General features: G+C 40.0%; 1 protein-coding gene across 1 annotated transcript; it reads left to right on the top strand.

Annotated features, from left to right (window-relative positions):
* The first annotated feature begins 19,004 nt into the window (after positions 1 to 19,004).
* On the top strand, positions 19,005 to 19,787 carry LOC138883006 (uncharacterized). The gene has a single exon (XM_070163660.1). The coding sequence runs from the start codon at positions 19,005 to 19,007 to the stop codon at positions 19,785 to 19,787; it is 783 nt and encodes a 260-aa protein (XP_070019761.1).
* Positions 19,788 to 20,153: the final 366 nt, after the last annotated feature.

The raw sequence follows: 20,153 nt of genomic DNA, 5'->3' as shown, positions 1-20,153 counted from the left end.
GATGAATCTAGTTATATGCCATTAACATTTGGGTCAAGCAAAGTTGGCCTCTTATATTTAGATTCGTTAACACTTGATAACAAACAATTCAAACCAGTTCAAACTACCAAATTTAGCAAGTAAACCGTGTCTAAACACTACGTTCAACAACTTCAATCGCTCATAGTTTTGAAATTGTAGCCATTGTATAGCTGAGTCGAATTTCATGATATCAGTAAGTATCAACAGTCGTCGCTGCTAGGGACTGAACTCCTTGATATATTGGCAATGTACATGCATACGAGAAATGTTGGTAGTCAAGAATGGTCCTGCCCACGCAGTTCGGATTGTCTTGGCCAAGCGACACATATGTGCAGTGCTAACCAGCAACTGCAATCCCACCACACATGTCACAAAACAAAGCACGACATGGTCATCGGGTGTTAGGATTTACTATGATTTTCTTATTATATTTAGAGCCAGTTTGGATTGGCTTAAAAAAATAGATTTTAAGTACCAGTGCTTAAAAGTACTTTTTAAGTGCTGGAACTGGTTTTATAAATAAGCAGTTACGTGTTTGAGATAAAAGTGCTGAAACTTAAAAACAATTGTTGAAGTGTTTGGTAAACAAGTACTAGTAAACACTTTTTTCTGGTAAAAAGACAAAACTATTGCCTAAAACAAATCAAGAACCTACATTTTCCTCTGCTTCTTATGTAACAATCTGCCAAACCTTGATTTCTATATAAGTGGACCATGACCAAACATAAAACTTGCAAAAAGATTATTACCATATATTTTTTTTTAAAATGCAAAGACTTAAATCAGGTTTGGGATAATCTGGGTATTCCCATACCTCAAAGAATAAGCATATAAAGAAAAAGCATATCACAAGAGGAATAAGAAAGAAGAATAAACTCACAACAAGGATCGATTTCCACTGAAAACTTGAGCGAAAATACAGAACAAGTAAAGATGAAAGAGAAGAAGAGGAAAGAAGATAAACAGAAAGTGGGAACAGTTCGTTGTTTTTTAGGATTTATTTGATGAGGGTAATTTTGGGATTAACAAACGTTATAAGGGACAATTAAGTAATTTCTTTGGTCAAAATAAGATGACTTTTAAGACAAAAATGGAGAAGTTAGGATAGCCAACTTGTGGCTTTTGGCTTTTTTTAAGTCATTTTAAACTTTTTTTAAGCAGTTTTCTTTTTTGCCAAACACTTCACACATCTAAAAAGACCTTAAAAAGTGGTCAAAACAGGCTCTTAGATTTTACATGGTACTTGAAGGAAGGGCTCCATCCTCTACTCTTATTTCGCTCTTATAGTTGATGTTGTTACCTTTCAAACCAAGCTCTTGGAACCTGCTTGAACTTGTTTATCATAATTGATTTTACTTTTCCTTAAAGGAAAATATTAATCTCTTTCATATTTTACATGTGGACCCCTATAAGTTGAGGATCTCTCCTTCACACAATAAACAATAGCATTACACTACTAGAAAACTACTTAAAATGTCAAGAAATACCCACCAAAATCGGTCGGAAAATTGAAAAAACTGATCGATTTTCGACCGGCTTTAATTCGTCGAAATTAGGCTAGTCGGTAATAAATAGCGATTGGAGTTGGTCGCAATTTCCGACCGATTTCACTTGGTCAATAAAATTTCGCAAGCGACCAAAAAAAGAAAAAATATGTCGAAAAAACCGATCGAAGTCGATTGATATTTTAATTATGCAATTAAAAAATGCGCCACCTGGGAATCAAACAAGGGTTTGTACTGTGCCAGAATACTATTCTATCATTATATCATTGCTATATTTTGGTTTAAGACTATCTTTTATTTTATTTGTACTCTTTAATTGAATTTTCACACGAAAATAACCGACCAATTTTGGTCGATTTTATTAAAAATATAAAATTACTAACCGAAATCGATCGATTTTTTTATAATGACCAACTGAAATAACCGATCGATTTTGATCAATTTTTTGAATATTAATTTTAATTTATTTTATATGAAAAAACAACCAAGTTGGTCATTTCTTAAAAAATAAATTTCGTGGGACACCAAAATAGTTTCCCGCATTTTTGCGTAAAACAAAACCAACCGAAGTTGATCAGTTTCGTAAAAAAATTGAAAAATAAAATATTTTAAAATACCGATCGACTTCGATCGGTCTTACGGTCGGTTTGTTGACCGACCGAAGTTGGTCGGTTTGCCGCAGTCGATTTTGACCAAATTTCTAGTAGTGTTATAGTCCTTAAGAAGTGTTGTTTAATGAGAGAGGTTATTCTTTCGGTAAGTTTTTTCTCTTTTATATTAGTAGATTCATGTAAGTCAATTGACCAAATTATATTAAAATATTATGCCTCTTTTAGTATATTTATTCTTTGTGTTTGATTTATCATCGCCAAAATTTATTTTGTTAGTTTTCGCATGACTCCTTGTTATTTCGATCCCAACAAGTGGTATCAGATCCAATGGTTCAATGAGGTTGAAGTTATGCTCATAGTGTGTTTAGTTCAGGGTGCAGCCAATATGACGGAGTACTACATGTGGAGACATATTCTCAACTATATTTTCACAATTCTTGTTGTTACATCTTTAATAAATAAAAATTATTTTTAATCCATGCTTATGAAATTTAATTTTTAACTCATACTTACTTTTATTGCATAAGCTCCACTTTTAACTTTGCTCATCTTTAATGCAAAGTTCCACTTTTAAGCATGTTTACTTTTCACGCAGGGCTCAAATATTTTTAATTCGTATTTACTTTTAGTATACATGACTTTTTTTTTTAACATATACATTTTTATAACCATGACAAACAATAATGATAATGATTATGTGAAGGATGAAGATCAAATTTATTCTACCAGAAAATTCAGGCCAAGAATTATTAGGGTTTGCCATGATTTTCTTACCATATGTGAGTGTTACCTCTTGTCTTGATTAATAGTTATATATTTTAGCGTAATTGTGTCTCCTTGCCTGACTATCTGTTCTTGAATAGTATTTTCCCTAGCATTATCAAATTAATTGCATTAGTGATAGCCTTGACTACTTGTTTATATTGTTATTTACCTGTTTACATTTTTATTTTGAATCGTTATTTAATATATCCCATAGTAGTTCTGCTTTAGTTTTGCGCATTTTCTTTTGACCTTTAGTTGTAGATTATACCCCCCTTAGCTATTTTATTGTATTTCTTCACCTGTTCTTCTGACCTTTAGTTGTAGATTATAGTTCCCTTTAGTACCTTTATTTTATTCTTCACCTGTTCTCAGACCTTTAGTTGTATATTATAGTTTCCGTTAGTTCTTCACATGTTTTGCGACCTTTAGTGGTAGATTATATTTTGTTTATTCATTTTATTTTTGTCTCTTGTTTTTAGGATAATGCTTACATAGTGACTCCTAAATTATATTGGCTTTGGTGAACGATGATAGGATAAGGTCTTGTCCTCGGGGGTGTCATCGCGAGGGAGGGGGTGCGGGCGGTAAGGGGGTTAAGTGTCACGACCCTAAAACGGACCCGATCATGATGACACCTATCGTGAAACTAGGTCAGCCGACACAAATCCCCAAACCAATTAAACAATTATAATAAGTCATTTAAATTCATTAATAAGCTAAAAATACCAAAATATAGAGTAGAATAGAACAGTGCGGAAACAAACACAGCCCAACATCGGGGTGTCACCAGTCATGAGCATCTAAAATCTATCTAAGAGTATGAAAAGACAACATAGTCTAATATAAAGCTAGTACAAAGTGAAATAAAGATAGGAAGGAGAAGCACTGGGCTGCGAACGCCGAGCAACTACCTAGCCAACTCCGAACAAGCCTGCTGGAAAGCAAATCAGCACTCGCTAGCGTGACCCGAGACTCCTAGATCTGCACACAGCGTGCAGGGAGTAATGTTAGTACGCCAACTTAGTAAGTAATAAAAGTAAAGGCAACTGAGCGATAAGAAAACACGTAAAACATAACATAATGCTATAACAAAATAGTATAAAACCAGAACAATGCAATAAAATAGTAAAAGCTCGTAAAAATACCTTAGTTCAGTAAAAACCTCTTTAAAAAATCTTTCAGTAGTTCAAACGAGTGATGAAAACAAGGAACAAAGGATAGAAACATAAATTAGCCCTTGGGGAAAATACCAACAGAACCAGCCCCTCACCATCTCACAATCACTCCTATCAGCCCCTCGGGCAATATCACATCTCACACTGGGTACCGCGCTCACTGGAGGTATGCAGACTCTAGAGGGGCTCCTACAGCCCAAGCGCTATATCAAGACATCTCGTGGCATAATCAAACCGGCCCTCGGCCTCATGACAAGCCACCTCGTGGCGTAACAAATCATGCCCTCATCCTTATAATCATGAATCAGTATAACACTGCTACGGTGCGCAACACGATCCCATAATATCCTTACAACACAAGCCCTCAGCCTCACTCAGTCAGAAATCTCTCAAGCCACTCGGGCTGTTACAACCCATATTCACGTAAATTAGTTTTTGCCATAAGGTAGTCGACGTAAATCCATGAAGAGATTATATTTAAGATGATAAGAAGTTAATCCAATTGGTCTTAAATGATACAAAGGTGTATAAGGGTGGTTAACAAGTATTAGAAGTTAAACGAATCAAGGATATTGTCAGCCGTATTTTTGGGTAAACCTAGAGGTGCTTAATAAACTCAAGAGGTCTTGTTTTAAGGTATTTGATTCATATAATATCCGTATCATAAGTCTTGAAGTCAAACGAGTTATGAAACAAAAGTCGACAAAAGTTGTCGCAACTTAGGTTCATAATTTTACTTAAACATTAGGTCAAATATTACTAAGCTTTTCTCCCAATTTACAAGGAATTACGGGGTGATATACCCACCAAATTAAATATCTATGAGTCTCGTTTCTAAAGCATTAAACTGTTTATCAATACAGTCTCGGAGTATAGAGATATTCATATTTTTGCGAGCCTGCACAGATTGGTAGGTGTCAAGTAGGTGCATCACCTACTTGCCAAAATGAGAGGACAAAATTTAAAGCTCCAAAGTCGGTCAAGAGGGGACTTTTAAGGTATTATCAACTCAATTATTTCACCCATATTTCAGACCTTCAAAACCAAATTGAACCCCTGCAACTCCTCCCAAAAAATCCCACACAAACCCTAATCGATTTTCCCTCTCTTTCAAGTTCTAATTGGGGGTAAAACTTACAGTTTGAAAAACTAAGGGAAAGGCTGAGTTATCCAACAAGTAAGGTAAGTTTACTTCTCTCTTTCATACATTTTTTCTGCTTTGAACTCATGGAAATTCGTTCTATACATGTAAGAACTCACGGGATGGTGATCGGAAGCCATGAGTTCGAGTTATTCACTTGTAGCGGACTGTTTTGTGGACTATTTTGTGTTGCTGTTGGTCTGCGTGTTTTACTACTGTTTTGTGGAGTTTTGGAGGAGGAAGGGTGTGGAGAAACACCATATAGATGTAGGGTTGTGGGCTGGTAGTTCTTCGTAACATTTCCGAGTCATTTGACACGACTACGGTGGTCGTCGTATGTATGAAGTGATTAGGTTGTGCGTGGACTATTTTGGGAGGCTCAATATGATTATTATTGATGTTGTTTGGTCTGTTTGGTGATTGTTTTGAATTGTGTGAAGTCATATATATATAGAGGAGGTGTTGTCCGTTTCATCATAAAATAGGTTGTGGTCGATACATAATAGTTATGACGCTTAAATGATAACGATAGTATCGTTTCTCTTATTGTAGACTAAGGAGTCGTGACAATTGCATAGCTTGAGATTGGGGCAGTATATACAAGGTATGTGAGGCTATCCCTTTCCTTCTTTTGCACGACTCCGATTGTACATAATGTACTGAACGAGCTTCCAAAGATACTCTACTCTTAGAAGCTAGCAGTACTTACATTGTTTTCCCTCTTATGGAATGATTGATGTTAATGTTGCTTCTCTTATTCTTATGTTATCAATGTTGTTGGTACTTCCTGATTCTTATAAGGTTCATAGTGAAGAGTTAGTCCTAATAACGTGTACAGAGGATACCGACCTTATGTCACTCCGAAAGGTTTAGAACGTGATTCCATGAGTCGAGCATGCATTATATATATGTATCTATTTTACTCTACCGAGCCACGCTATAGTCGGCAGGGTACGACACCTATTGTGCAACCACTGATCAGTTGGGATTTACCGATCTCCACGTGGCCGGGTATGATACTACCGAGCCTTATGATGGCCGGGTACATTTATTTTATCGAGCCTATTACGGCCGGGTACGATATGATGATGATGATTCCCACAGAGGTGTATGTTTTAAAAGTTTATGTATATATACATATGTATTATGCATTTCATGTCAGTAGCCCTCAGAGGTACACAGATGTTACAAGTTGTATAATCTCTATCCCTGCTTACATTACTGTTCGTACTTATGGTTTCCTGCCTTATGGTACACAGATGTTACTCAGTACTTTATTCATACTGACATTCTTTTATTTGTGGACGTTGCATGTCATGCTGCAGGTCCTGATAGACAGGCTGGTGCAGCTCCCCCACCATAGCAGGTTGTCTAGTCCAGCGGTGATTGGCGAGATTCCTTCTCTGGACTTGCCGTGGTCTTGGTATGTATTTTTGTTATAGATATTATGGGTATGTCGGGGCCCTGTTCTGGCTATGTTGCAGCACTTATCTTCCTTTAGAGGCTCATAGACAGGTGTCGACTCATGTATAGTTTGGTATCCCTTGTCGGTTGGTTTTGGTTGTATAGTCTTTCATGGTAGTGTTGTAGCTCGTACCTTATATATAGTTTCTTGATTGTCTAGTCATCCCATGTTATGTATGTTCATGCCATCATATTTTATTATTCGTTGTCCATGATTCATGTCTACCATTTATATTGATCTCGTCGGCCCTAAAAGATAATAAAGGAGGTTAGATAAAATGTACGTTGGTGCTCGGTAAGTATGGTCGGGTGCTAGTCATGACCCTCTGGTTTGGGTCATGACAAACTTGGTATCAGAGCAAGTCTGTCCTGGGGATTGTCTATGAGCCGTGTCTAGTAGAGTCTTGATTATAGATGTGTAGCACGCGATATTTATAATCAGGAGGCTACATGACATCTAGGATTGTTACCTTCTTCCTGAATCTAGATCGTGCGTAGAGTTGAGTCGTAAGTGTTCATCTCTAATATTCACCTTGTTTTCTTTCAGCGATGCCTTCGACTAGGAAGCAAACAATTAGTAGACGACTTGATACAACTACGAGAGAGGGTACCAGTCAGGTGACCCAAGCCAGAGTAGGCCAAAGTGAGGCTTAGAGTGACATGCCGTCTTATACCTCATCTACTCCGTCTCCTCCAGAGGAAATTATAAGGCACCCAGCACCACCTGTTCCTCCGTCTGGCACTACAGACCAGGATATGCGGAATGCGGTTTAGTTGTTGACTAGCTTAGTAGCTGCTCAAGATTAGAGGCAGAATACCGGTGTTGTTGATAAATCGGTTAGTACAAAAGTTTGTGATTTCATTAATCTAGAGCCTCCAGTGTTTACCGGATCAGACCCCAAGGAGGAACCGCAAACCTTTATTGATCAGGTTCATCGTACACTGCGGGTTATGCATGCTAGTAATACACTGTGTGGAAGGATTTTTCTGAGGCCTTTCTTTGTCACTACTTGCCAGTTGGGATACGACGATCTAGAGCTGATAAGTTCTTGAACCTTAGACAAGGTAATATGAGTGTGCGAGAGTACAGTATGTAGTTTGATTCTTTAGCAAGGTATGCTCCCAATATGGTAGCCGAGATGAGTGATAGTGTGTATCTGTTCGTGAACGAGTTGGGACCACATCTGATAAATGAGTGCACGACAGCCTCCTTGGTGGAGGGCATGGATATTTCTCGTATTCAGGATAATGCCCAGACCCTAGAGGATTGTAAGCGCCAACAGAGGGCAGATAGGGAGCAGGATAGGGGCCAACATAAGAGGGCGAGAATTACAGGGTATTCTGATGACTTCACAAGTAGCATCAGGCCCCAGTCTTCGAGGAGTTCGGTGCCTCCTTTAGCTAGTACTCCTCCACAGTTTCAGAGGCCTCGATATGATCGTTTTACCTATTCTGGTCCAGGTCAGAGTTCACGAGCATCAGGCTCGTAACATCACAAGGATACTACTCAAACGAGACCCCTAACACCACGTTGTGATCAGTGCGGCAAGGCCCACTTTGGACTGTGCCATCAAGGTTCTGATGCGTGCTATTCTTGCGGACAGCCTAGCCATATGATGCAGGATTGTCCTAACAGAGGAGGTGGTGGTATGTCTCAGCCGACTGGATCTGTGTCTGGTTCTTCCTCATCAGTTCGACCTCCAGCACGAGGTTTTTAGCAGTTGACAGGTCGTGGTAGAGGTAGAGGTGCAGTGTCGAGTTAGAGTGGTGCTCAAAATTGAACCTATGCTCTAGTAGGTTGACAGGATCTCGAGGCATCTCCAGATGTTGTTACAGGTATATTGTTTGTGTTTTCTTATGATGTATATGTGCTGATTGATCCGGGATCTACATTATCATATGTTACACCCTTTGTGGCTAATAGGTTTTGGCATTGAACCTAAATTGATAAGTAAACCCCTTGCGGTATCTACTCTGATAGGAGATTCTGTGATTTCTAGCAGGGAATATAGAGGTTACACTGTGATGATTTGTAGTCGTCAAACCTCGACAAATTTATTTGAGTTAGAAATCGTTGATTTCGATGTAATAATAAGAATGGACTAGTTGGCCTCATGCTATGAAAATGTTGGTTGTCGTACGAAGATGGTTAGGTTTCAATTTCCTGATGGACCCGTCATTGAATGGAAGGGGAACATTGCTACATTGAAAGGTACGTTTATTTCTTATCTTAAGGCAAGGAAAATGATCTCAAAAGGTTACATTTATCATCTCGTTCACGTTAGGGATGCGGAGGCGAAGTCGCCTACTCTACAATCAATCCCCGTGGTCAATGAATTTCCAGATGTTTTCCCAAATGAACTCCCAGGCCTTCCTCCTGAAAGGGTGATTGAGTTTAGCATTGATGTGTTGCCTGACACTCAACCGATATCTATCCCTCCATACAGAATGGCCCCGACAGAGTTGCGAGAGTTGAAGGCGCAGTTGAAGGACTTGCTGGATAAGGGCTTCATTAGGCCTAGCACTTCACCTTGGGGTGCGCCAGTTTTGTTCGTGCGGAAGAAAGGCGGGTCGTTAAGGATGTGTATCGATTATCAACAGTTGAATAAGTTTACTATAAAGAACAAGTATCCACTTCCAAGGATTGACGACCTTTTTGACCAACTCCAGGGTGCCAAGTATTTCTCCAAGATTGACTTATGTTCAGGGTAACATCAGGTGAGGGTTAAGGAAAAAGATGTTCCAAAAACAGCCTTCCGGACAAGATATGGCACTTTGAGTTCTTGGTGATGTCGTTCGGGCTAACAAATTCCCCATCAGCTTTTATGGATCTCATGAATACTATATTCAGGCCCTATCTTGATGTGTTCATGATTGTATTCATTGATGACCTTCTAGTGTATTCTTGTTCGGAGGCGGAACATGCGGGCCACTTGCGGATAGTATTACAGACGCTTCACGATCGTAAGTTATATGCTAAGCTCTCCAAATGTGAATTTTGGCTGAACTGAGTAGCATTCCTTGTCCATGTGATATCTGACGAGGGTATTAGTGTCGACACTCAGAAGATTGATGCAGTAAAGAATTGGCCGAGACCTACAACACCATCAGAAGTCCGCAGCTTCCTGGGGCTAGCGTGATATTATAGGCGGTTTGTAGAAGGGTTTTCCTCTATATCAGCACCATTGACAAAGTTAACATAGAAAGCTACCAAGTTCCAGTGGTCTGACGCTTGTGAATGAAGTTTTCAGGAGCTGAAGAATCGATTGACATCCGCACCAGTGCTCACTCTTCCTGAAGGGACAAAAGGTTATGTGGTATATTGTGATGCCTCAGGTATAGGTTTGGGGTGTGTATTGATGCAACGTGGGAAGGTGATTGCTTATGCATCAAGACAATTGAAGAAACATAAAAAGAATTATCCAACCCATGATTTGGAATTGGCTGCAGTAATATACGCTTTGAAGATATGGCGGCACTACTTATACGGCGTCCATGTTGACATCTACACAGATCACAAGAGTTTACAATACATATTCAATCAGAAGGAGTTGAATTTGAGGCAGCGCAAGTGGCTTGAATTACTGAAAGACTACGACATCGAGATATTGTATCATCCCGGTAAAGCCAATGTTGTGGCAGACGCTCTCAGCCGTAAGTCAATGGGAAGCTTAGTACATATTGAGGCAGGTAGGTGGGGGTTGACTAAAGAGCTTCATCAGCTATCCAATATGTGAATCATATTGTTAGACTCTGATGACGAAGGTGTTACGGTACAGAATACATCAGAATCATCTTTGGTAGCCGAGGTAAAAACACGACAATATGAAGATCCTATCTTAGTACGATTGAGAGAGAGCATTCAGCAGTGTAAAATTACAGCTTTTGAGATCGGATGAGATGGGGCACTGAGATACCAGGGCCGATTATATGTGCCTAATGTGGCAGGGTTGCGAGAGAAGATTATGAATGAGATTCATCAATCCCGATATTCCATCCATCCAGGCTCGACAAAGATGTATCATAATGTCAAAGAGTAGCATTGATGGGATAACATGAAGAAGTTCATTGCAAAATTTGTAGCCCAGTGTCCCAATTGTCAACAAGTAAAGATAGAACATCAGAAACCCGGTGGATTGCTTCAGAATATAGAGATTCCGACCTAGAAATGTGTGGTTATTAATATGGACTTCATTATTGGATTACCTCGCTCTTACCATAAGTTTGACTCCATCTGGGTGATAATTGATCGACTTACAAAATGTGCCCATTTTCTGCCAGTTAAGACAACTTACACGGCTGAAGATTATGCAAAGTTGTATATCAAGGAGATTGTTAGGCTTCATGGTGTGCCAGTATCTATTATATCAGACCGAGGAGCTCAATTTACGGCTAACTTTTGGAGGTCTTTTCAGAAGGGTTTAGGCACACAAGTGAATCTCAGCACTGTATTTCATCCTAAGACTGACGGGCAGTCTGAACGTACCATTTAGACACTGGAAGATATGCTACGAGCACGTGTTCTAGATTTTAAGGGGAATTGGGTGACCATCTTCCACTCATAGAACTCTCCTACAATAATAGCTACCATTCCAGTATTAAAATGGCCCCATACGAGGCACTATACGAGAGGAAATGTAGATCACCAGTTGGATGGTTCGAAGTCGGTGAAACAGAATTATATGGGCCATATTTGATTCACCAAGCCATTGAGAAGGTGAAAGTGATACAACAGCGACTGAGGACGGCACAAAGCAGGCAAAAGTCTTATTCCGATGTCCGACGTCATGATCTGGAGTTTGAGGTTGGTGATTGGGTTTTCCTGAGGATCTCATAAATGAATGGTGATATGCAGATAATGTACATATCCATAATTCTTTGTGTAGCATTGTGAGGCCATACGTTGGGCTTAAATACTTTCAAGCTTTGCTAGTAACCATTTTATAGGGGAAAATTGACCGAAAATTTCCGTTGGAATCCAGGATGATTTGGACTCCCCATAAACCCTTACATTCGAGGACGAATGTTCCTAAGGGGGGAGGCTGTTACAACCCATATTCACGTACGTTATTTCATGCCATAAGGTAGTCGACATAAATCCATGAAGAGATTATCTTTAAGATGATAAGAAGTTAATCCTATTGGTCTTAAATGATACAAATATGTATAAGAGTGGTTAACAAGTATTAGAAGTTAAACGAATCAAGGATGTTGTCAGCCGTATTTTTGGGTAAACCTAGAGGTGCTTAATAAACTCAAGAGGTTGTGTTTTAAGGTATTTGAATCATATCATATCCGTATCATAACTGTTGAAGTCAAACGAGTTATGAAACAAAATTCGACAAAAAATGTCGCAACTTAGGTTCATAATTTTACTTAAACATTAGGTCAAATGTTACTAAGATTTTCTCCCACTTTACAATAAATTATGGAGTGATCTACCCACCAAATTAAATATCTATGAGTCTAGTTTTCAAAGCATTAAACCGTTTATCAATACGATCTCGAAGTATAGAGATATTCGTATTTTTGCGAGCCTGCGCAGATTGGTAGGTGACAAGTAAGTGCATCACCTACTTGCCAAAAAGAGAGGACAAAATTAAAAGCCCCAAAGTCGGCCAAGAGGGGACTTTTAAGGGATTATCAACTCAGTTATTTCACCCATATTTCAGACATTCAAAACCAAATTGAACCCCTGCAATTCCTCCCCAATAATCCCACACAAACCCTAATCGATTTTCCCTCTCTTTCAAGTTCTAATTGGGGGTAAAACTTAGAGTTTGAAGATACAAGGGAAGGTCTGAGTTATCCAACAAGTAAGGTAAGTTTACTGCTCTTTTTCATACATTTTTTCTGCTGTGAATTCATGGAAATTCGTTCTATACATGTAAGAACTCACGGGACGGTGATCGGAAGCCTTGAGTTCGAGTTATTCACTTGTAGCGGACAGTTTTGTGGACTGTTTTGTGTTGCTGTTGGGTTGCGTGTTTTACTACTGTTTTGTGGAGTTTTGGATGAGGAAGGGTGCGGAGAAACACCATATAGATGTAGGGTTGTGGACTGGTAGTTCTTCGTAACGTTTCCGGGTCGTTTGACATGACTACGGTGACCGTCGTATGTATGAAGTGATTAGGTTGTGCGTGGACTATTTTGGGAGGATCAATATGATTATTATTGATGTTGTTTGGGCTGTTTGGTGATTGTTTTGAATTGTGTGAAGTCATATATATGAGGGAGGTGTTGTCCGTTTCATCGTAAAATAGGTTGTGGTCGATACATAATAGTTATGACGCTTAAATGATAACGATAGTATCGTTTCTCTTATTGTAGACTAAGGAGTCGTTACAATTGCATAGCTTGAGATTGGGGCAGTATATACAAGGTATGTGAGGCTATCCCTTTCCTTATGTTTCACGACTCCAATTGTACATAATGTAATGAACGAGCTTCTAAAGATACTCTACTATTAGAAGCTAGCAGTACTTACATTGTTTCCCTCTTATGGAACGATTGATGTTAATGTTGCTTCTCTTATTCTTATGTTATCAATGTTGTTGGTACTTCCTGATTCTTATAAGGTTCATAATGAAGAGTTAGTCCTAATAACGTGTACAGAGGATACCGACCTTACGTCACTCCGAAAGGTTTAGAATGTGATTCCATGAGTCGAGCATGCATTATATATATGTATCTATTTTACTCTACCGAGCCACGCTATAGTTGGCCGGGTACGGCACCTATTGTGCAACCACTGATCAGTTGGGTTTTACCGAGCTCCACGTGGCCGGGTACGATTCTACCGAGCCTTATGATGGCCGGGTACGTTTTTTTTACTGAGCCTATTACGGCCGGGTACGATATGATAATGATGATGCCCATAGAGGCGTATGTTTTAAAAGTTTATGTATATATACATATGTATTATGCGTTTCATGTCAGTAGCCCTCAGAGGTACACAGATGTTACAAGTTGTATATTCTCTATCCCTTCTTACATTACTATTCGTACTTATGGTTCCCTGCCTTACATACTCAGTACTTTATTCGTACTGACGTTCTTTTATTTGTGGATGCTGTATGTCGTGCTGCAGGTCCTGATAGACAGGCAGGTACAGCTCCCCAACCACAGTAGGTTGTCCAGAATAGCGGTGATTGGTGAGATCCCTTCTCCGAAGTTGTCGTGGTCTTAGTATGCATTTTTGTTATAGATATTATCGGTATGTCGGGGCTCTGTTCCGGCTATGTTGCAACACTTATGTTCCTTTAGAGGCTCATAGATAGGTGTCGACTCATGTATAGTTTGGTATACCTTGTCGGCTGGTTTTTGTTGTATAGTCTTTCATGGTAGTGTGATAGCTCGTATCTTATATATAATTTCTTGATTGTCTGGTCATCCCATGTTATGTATGTTCATGCCATCATATTTTATTATTGGTTGTCCATGATCCATGTCTATCATTTATATTGATCTCGTCAGACCTAAAAGATAATAAAGGAGGTTAGATAAAATGTACGTTGGTGCTCGGTAAGTATGGTCGGGTGCTAGTCATGGCCCTCTAGTTTGGGTCGTGACACGGGCACAGTAAAACATGATGCTCAGACCAAAATATCATTTAAAATGTCAAAACGGAGTAAATATGACCGATTTATAAAAACAGTAGAAAACAGTATGACTGAGTACAAATATGAAATCAAAATAGTGAGGAATAGTAGTAATAATCACCTAAGGGTCCAAAACAGTTGGCACGAGGCCCAAATATGGCACTCATCCCAAAACATGATAATACTTTCCAAAACACAATGATAGCAAATAGTTTTTAATCAAATATGCGGTTTAACAGTCATACAGGACGGACTAAGTCACAATCCCCTACGGTGCTGTCACGCCCCAAAAATCGAGGGGCACAACCGGCGCTCGACCGGGTATCCCCCAGCCAAGCGGACCTGGGTGACTTTCCTATTCCACGAGATACCCTGCGTTTCCATTACCCATTAACCAAGTGAAATAGCCATTTATAAATTTAAACACATTCTTACGAGATTTACATAACATACATAGTTACTTAGCGTGGTTTACAAGTTATACTGCCCAAAATACATAAGTACATAACCCACATTTCCTGTCTATGGAGCCTCTAGAGATATAAAAGAGTGTTACAATACTTGCCAGTAACAAGGCTCCGACTATACCTTACGCAAATACCAAAATAAAATTTTTGGGAGGATAAGCGGCATAAGCCACACAGGGCCCCGAGAGGAAAGAGGCTCACCAATTCAGCTAACGGGAGGTGAAGGAGTGCTACTGTCAGTGGCTGGAGTACCTGTTATGGAACCACCTACAATCATAACACGAATGTAGTGCCCCCGGCAAAAGGGACGTCAGTACATTTGAATTGTACTGGTATGTATGAACAAACTTTACCCCAAGTAAAATCAAGAAATACACAGATAACAAACAGTAATAGAATCAACAATCAAATGCACATGAAAGGAACAACCAAAGCCAAACAAACTCCACAATCTCTCTTTTTCCCCTTTCAACATTATTTCATCACATCAATGATTTCACAACTTTCACATATTTTTATTTCAATAGTGATTTCGATCACTTTTCCACCCTTATTACCTCGGCCACCCTTATCACCACAACCCACACCTTATAACTTCGTGTTGCGGCGTGCAACCCGATCCCACCGGACAATCACATTTCATACGACAACAACAACAATTTACAAAGAATTTTCATAAACGTCAATACCATTTCCATCATATGCAACAACCCGTATACAACTTAAGTCACAACGATAATTGCCCGCGACAAGTCACGTATGATATTACCACAGTTGTTTCAATTGCATCAATTACGATTTCTTTCCATCATTTGTTACACAGCTCTTACCACATAAACACATTCACACACACACACACACTTGGTTTGTTGCCATTTACTTACACCATTATATCGGGAGACTTAACCAACAACGTTCAAGGCATATTAATCACCAGAATTTGCAAATAGTCCACATAAGTAACACATACCAATTACTCGTACACCAAACAAGGTGACTTTACAAAGGTTAAAGTTAGCCTTACATACCTAGAGTCGAATTCCCTCCTTTTTTTTCTTCTATTTCCAATTCACCAACAACCTAGTACCGTCAATCTAGTTCACAAGTTAACACATATAACTTAGATTTGAAGTTCACAAACTCAGCCCGAACTTACTTAGGTTATCAACCCCTCTTTTGCAAATCTTTACTTCTACCCAATTCCTCTTACTAGATTCTAGGTTTTAAAGGACATGCATGTGTATTTCAACTTCCATTTTCAAGAATCAACGCATGAGAATCCTCTTTTTTGTTTAAATTTGAAAAAAAAATGAAAAAGGGTTGGGGATTTTTACCTCCAAGAACGGAGATGAAGACAATTACTTGAAATTCCCCGCCCCGATTGACTTTGAAGAATCAAATTGATGAAGGTAGGACTTTATCTCTCAAGAATTCTCTCTTCCCTCTCTCTAGTTTTGTTCAGAAAATATGTTAAAATAAGGGGTTGGGGTGTTTTATTGAAGAAGGGGTCGGGTTTAAAATTTAGAAAAATAGGAGCCCGAGTTAGGTATGCGATCGCACTTTGCAATCGCAGAGTGGAAATGTGGTCCGCAGAATGGACCGCAAAAGTGCTCCCAAAATCTGAACACACTGCTTGGGTATGTGGCAGAAATGTGGTCCGCATACCCATTATACGGTCGCATAGTGCACCGCAGAACTGCCCCACACAAAATCCCAAGGGAAATATGTGACGACTATGTGGTCCGCATATCCATTATGTGATCGCATATTGGACCGCATATTTAACCTCTAATTCGACCAAAACACTGACTCACTTTGCGGCGATTATGCGATCCGCATATCTGTTATGCGACCGCATTCTAGACCGTAGAATTGCATTTTCTAGAAAACAGTATTTCTTGACTTTTTATAACATAGATCAGTACCAAAAGGGTCCGAACCGCGGCTCGCTTAATTTTACACATTCCTAACATATATTCGGGACTTGGCACCACGAACTACCCGGTTTTGAGTACAAGTTTTCATGGGGCCTTACAGGTGCACGACCCACGCTTGTCATCTAGCATGTGTGTCACCTCAAAGTAGCACAACGATGTGAAATCCGGGGTTTCATACCCTCAGGACAACATTTACAATCATTATTTACCTCTATTTGGTCCAACTCTAGCCCGTGATGACTTTGCCCGTCGAATCAGCCTCCGGATGCTCCAAATCTATCCAAAAACATATTTATACCATCAAAATATGCTAAGGGAACAAAGCCCACTCGAAAATAACCATTTTACATAAAACAATCCCGAAATTGGCCAAACACGACCCCCGACCCACGTCTTGGATTCCGACAAAAATTATAAAACTAGAATCCTTACACTCTCACGAGTTCATACATATCAAATACATCAAATCCTACCACAAATGACCCCTCAAATCCTCAAATAAAAGTCTCAAATTCCAAGTCCTAGCTCCCCAATTTTAGGCTTTAGACTACACAAATTTCATGTTTAATTAGGTAGAAATCATAATAGGATCGAGTATTAAGTCCATAAATCTTTCCTCCAAGTGTTTCCCTTTGATTCCCTCTTCAATCTCCCTCAAGAAGATCCAAAGCCGAGTTAAAAATGGTGAACTATGGCCAAAAATCGCGAAAGTGGTCTTTTAAACATTCTGCCCAGCACTTGAAATCCATTCTTCACGAATGCGGTCAACTCCTCGCGTTCGCGAAGCACAAATTCTATTGACCACTTAAACCTCCATCGCGAACGTGGCACCTTGTATGCGAACGCGAATCTTCCTCTCCTTAAACCTTCGCAAACATGACACCTAGCTCGCGAACACGAAGAACAAACGGCCTGGAACCAACTGCTCCCACTTACTCCACGCGAACACGGAAGACCTATCGCGAATGCGATGAACACTGGATCTGACCCTTCGCGAACGTGGGACACACATCGCGAATGCAAAGGCCAAAGTTCCTGCCTCACACGTTAACCATTCGCGAACGCGAGAGCACACTCGCAAATGCGAAGGCCAAACGTCTGCAACACCAACAACAGATTTTTTGCAACTTTTTCCAGCATGAAATGATCCGTTCAACCACCCAAAACTCACCCGAGGCCCTCATGACCTCAAAAAAACATGGAAACATATCCCATAACATCATTCAAACTTGTTCCAATCCTCGGAACGCTCAAAACAACATCAAAACACCATATTGGCATCGGATTCAAGCTTAAGAATTCCAAAAACTTCCAAATTCCACTTTCGATCAAAAAGCCTCTCAAACCTCATCCGATTAACCTAAAATTTTGCACGCACATCACAAATGACACAACGGACCTATTCCAACTTCCAGAATTCCATTCCAACCCCTATATCAAAATCTCACCTACCAACCGGAAAATGTCAAAATTCCAATTTCGCCAAATTAAGTCTAAATCTACTCCGGGCCTCCAAAACACATTCCAATCATGATCCTAAGTCAAATCACCTCCCGAAGCTATCCGAACCATCAAAATTTACATCCGAGCCCTTTTTCACATAAGTCAACATCCGGTTGGTTTTTCCAACTTAAGCTTACTCAAAAGAGACTAAGTGTCTCATTTCTTTCCAAAACCTCTCCGAACCCGAACCAACCAACCCGATAACACATAATACAGCTGAACAAGGCAATAAGAAGCAGAAATAGAGGAAATGGAGTGGTAACTCATGAAACGACCGGCTGGGTCGTTACATTAAGAGGGCTAAGAGAGCTACTAGGCTGAGAGTGGGGTATTAGAATATAGGAACTTTGACTGGAAAATTTGTAGAGTTTGTGAAGATTCTTGAGAAAAGGAATATTAATATAGCTTATGTACAGAAGACTAGGTGGGTAGGATATAAGGCACGGGATATGGACAGGTTCAAACTATGTTATTCTGGGAGGGTGGGGGGGAGGAACGCGGTAGGTATCTTGGTTGATAAGGACCTCCGTGAACTAGTGGTGGAGGTTAGGAGGGTGAATGATAGGCTGATGACTATTAAGCTAGTTGTTGGAGGTTTTACTTTGAACATAATCAATGCGTACGCACCCTAAGAAGGCTTGGATGAGGAATTCAAGAGACGTTTCTAGGAGGATTTAGATGAGATGGTGCGTGGTATCATGTATACCGAGAAGCTTTTCATAGGAGAAGATTTCAACTGCCACATTGGAGTGATATCTGGGGGTATGATGATGTGCATGGTGGCTTTGGTTTTTGAGATAGAAATAGATGAGGAATGTCTCCGTTTTACTTTGCTAGAGCATTTGATTTGGTGATAGCAAACTCGAGTTTCCCGAAGAAGATGGAGCACTTGGTCATCTTCCGGAGTTCGGTGGCTGAGACACAGATTGATTATTTACTCTACAGGAAGTTCGATATAGGTCTTTGCATGGATGACAAGGTCATCCCGAGTGGGGACCTCTCGACCCTTCATAGGCTCCTGGTTATGGACTTTAAGATCACGAGGAAAAGAAGGAATATGACTATGTATAGACAACATATGATCAAGTGGGAAGCCTTGACGGAAGCTAAAGCGCAGGAGTTAGGGGTCAAGTTGCTGACTATGAGGGCTTGGAAGAGTAGTGGGAATGCAAGCTCTATGTGGACCACGATTATGCAGTGCATTAGGGAAGCCCCGAGAGAGGTATTAGGGGTCTCAAAGGGTTACTCTGGTGGTCACAAGGGAGATTGGTGGTGGAATGGAGAGGTGCAAGGAAAAGTGACAACCAAGAAAGTGGCATATCTGAAGCTAGTGGAAAGTGTTGATGAGGAGGAGAAGAGGGCAAATAGGGAGCAATATAAGTTGGCTAAGAAAGAGGCAAAGCTAGCAGTTATAGCGGCCAAGACTGCAGCTTTTAGTCGTTTGTATGAGGAACTCAAGGGCCAAGGTGGGGATAAGAGGTTGTTGAGGTTAGCCAAGGCGCGAGAAAGGAAGGCTCGTGACTTGGACCAAGTGAAGTGCATAAAGGACGAAGAAGGTAGAGTTTTGTTGGTTGAGGGGCTTATCCATCAGAAATGACAGACCTACTTTCATAATCTCTTGAATGAGGAGGGGGTAGGAGCATTGTACTGGATGATTTGGAACTCTCTGGGAGTTGTTGTGACTTTGGGTATTGTAAGTGGATTAGAGTTGATGAAGTGGAGAGGGCTATGCGTAAGATGAGTAGGGGCAAAGCGACCGGGTCGGATAAAATCCCGATGAAGTTTTGGAAGAGTGCTGGCATGACAGTCTTGGAGTGGCTCACTAGGTAATTTAGTGTCATTTTTAGAACGAAGAAGATTCTCGAAGAGTGGAGGTAGAGCATGATGGTTTCTATAAAAAAACAAGAGTGATATCCAAAATTGCAATAACTATCCGGGTATCAAGCTGCTTAGCCATACTGTA

This window comes from Nicotiana sylvestris, chromosome 12, assembly GCF_000393655.2.
Source record: "Nicotiana sylvestris chromosome 12, ASM39365v2, whole genome shotgun sequence".
Lineage (NCBI taxonomy): Eukaryota > Viridiplantae > Streptophyta > Magnoliopsida > Solanales > Solanaceae > Nicotiana > Nicotiana sylvestris.
Note: the sequence above shows the minus strand (reverse complement) of the source record. Positions and strands in the feature narration are given on the sequence as shown.

Coding starts and splice junctions, on each gene's coding strand:
- LOC138883006 (XM_070163660.1), top strand. CDS start 19,005: ATGTCTCCGTTTTACTTTGCTAGAGCATTTGATTTGGTGATAGCAAAC.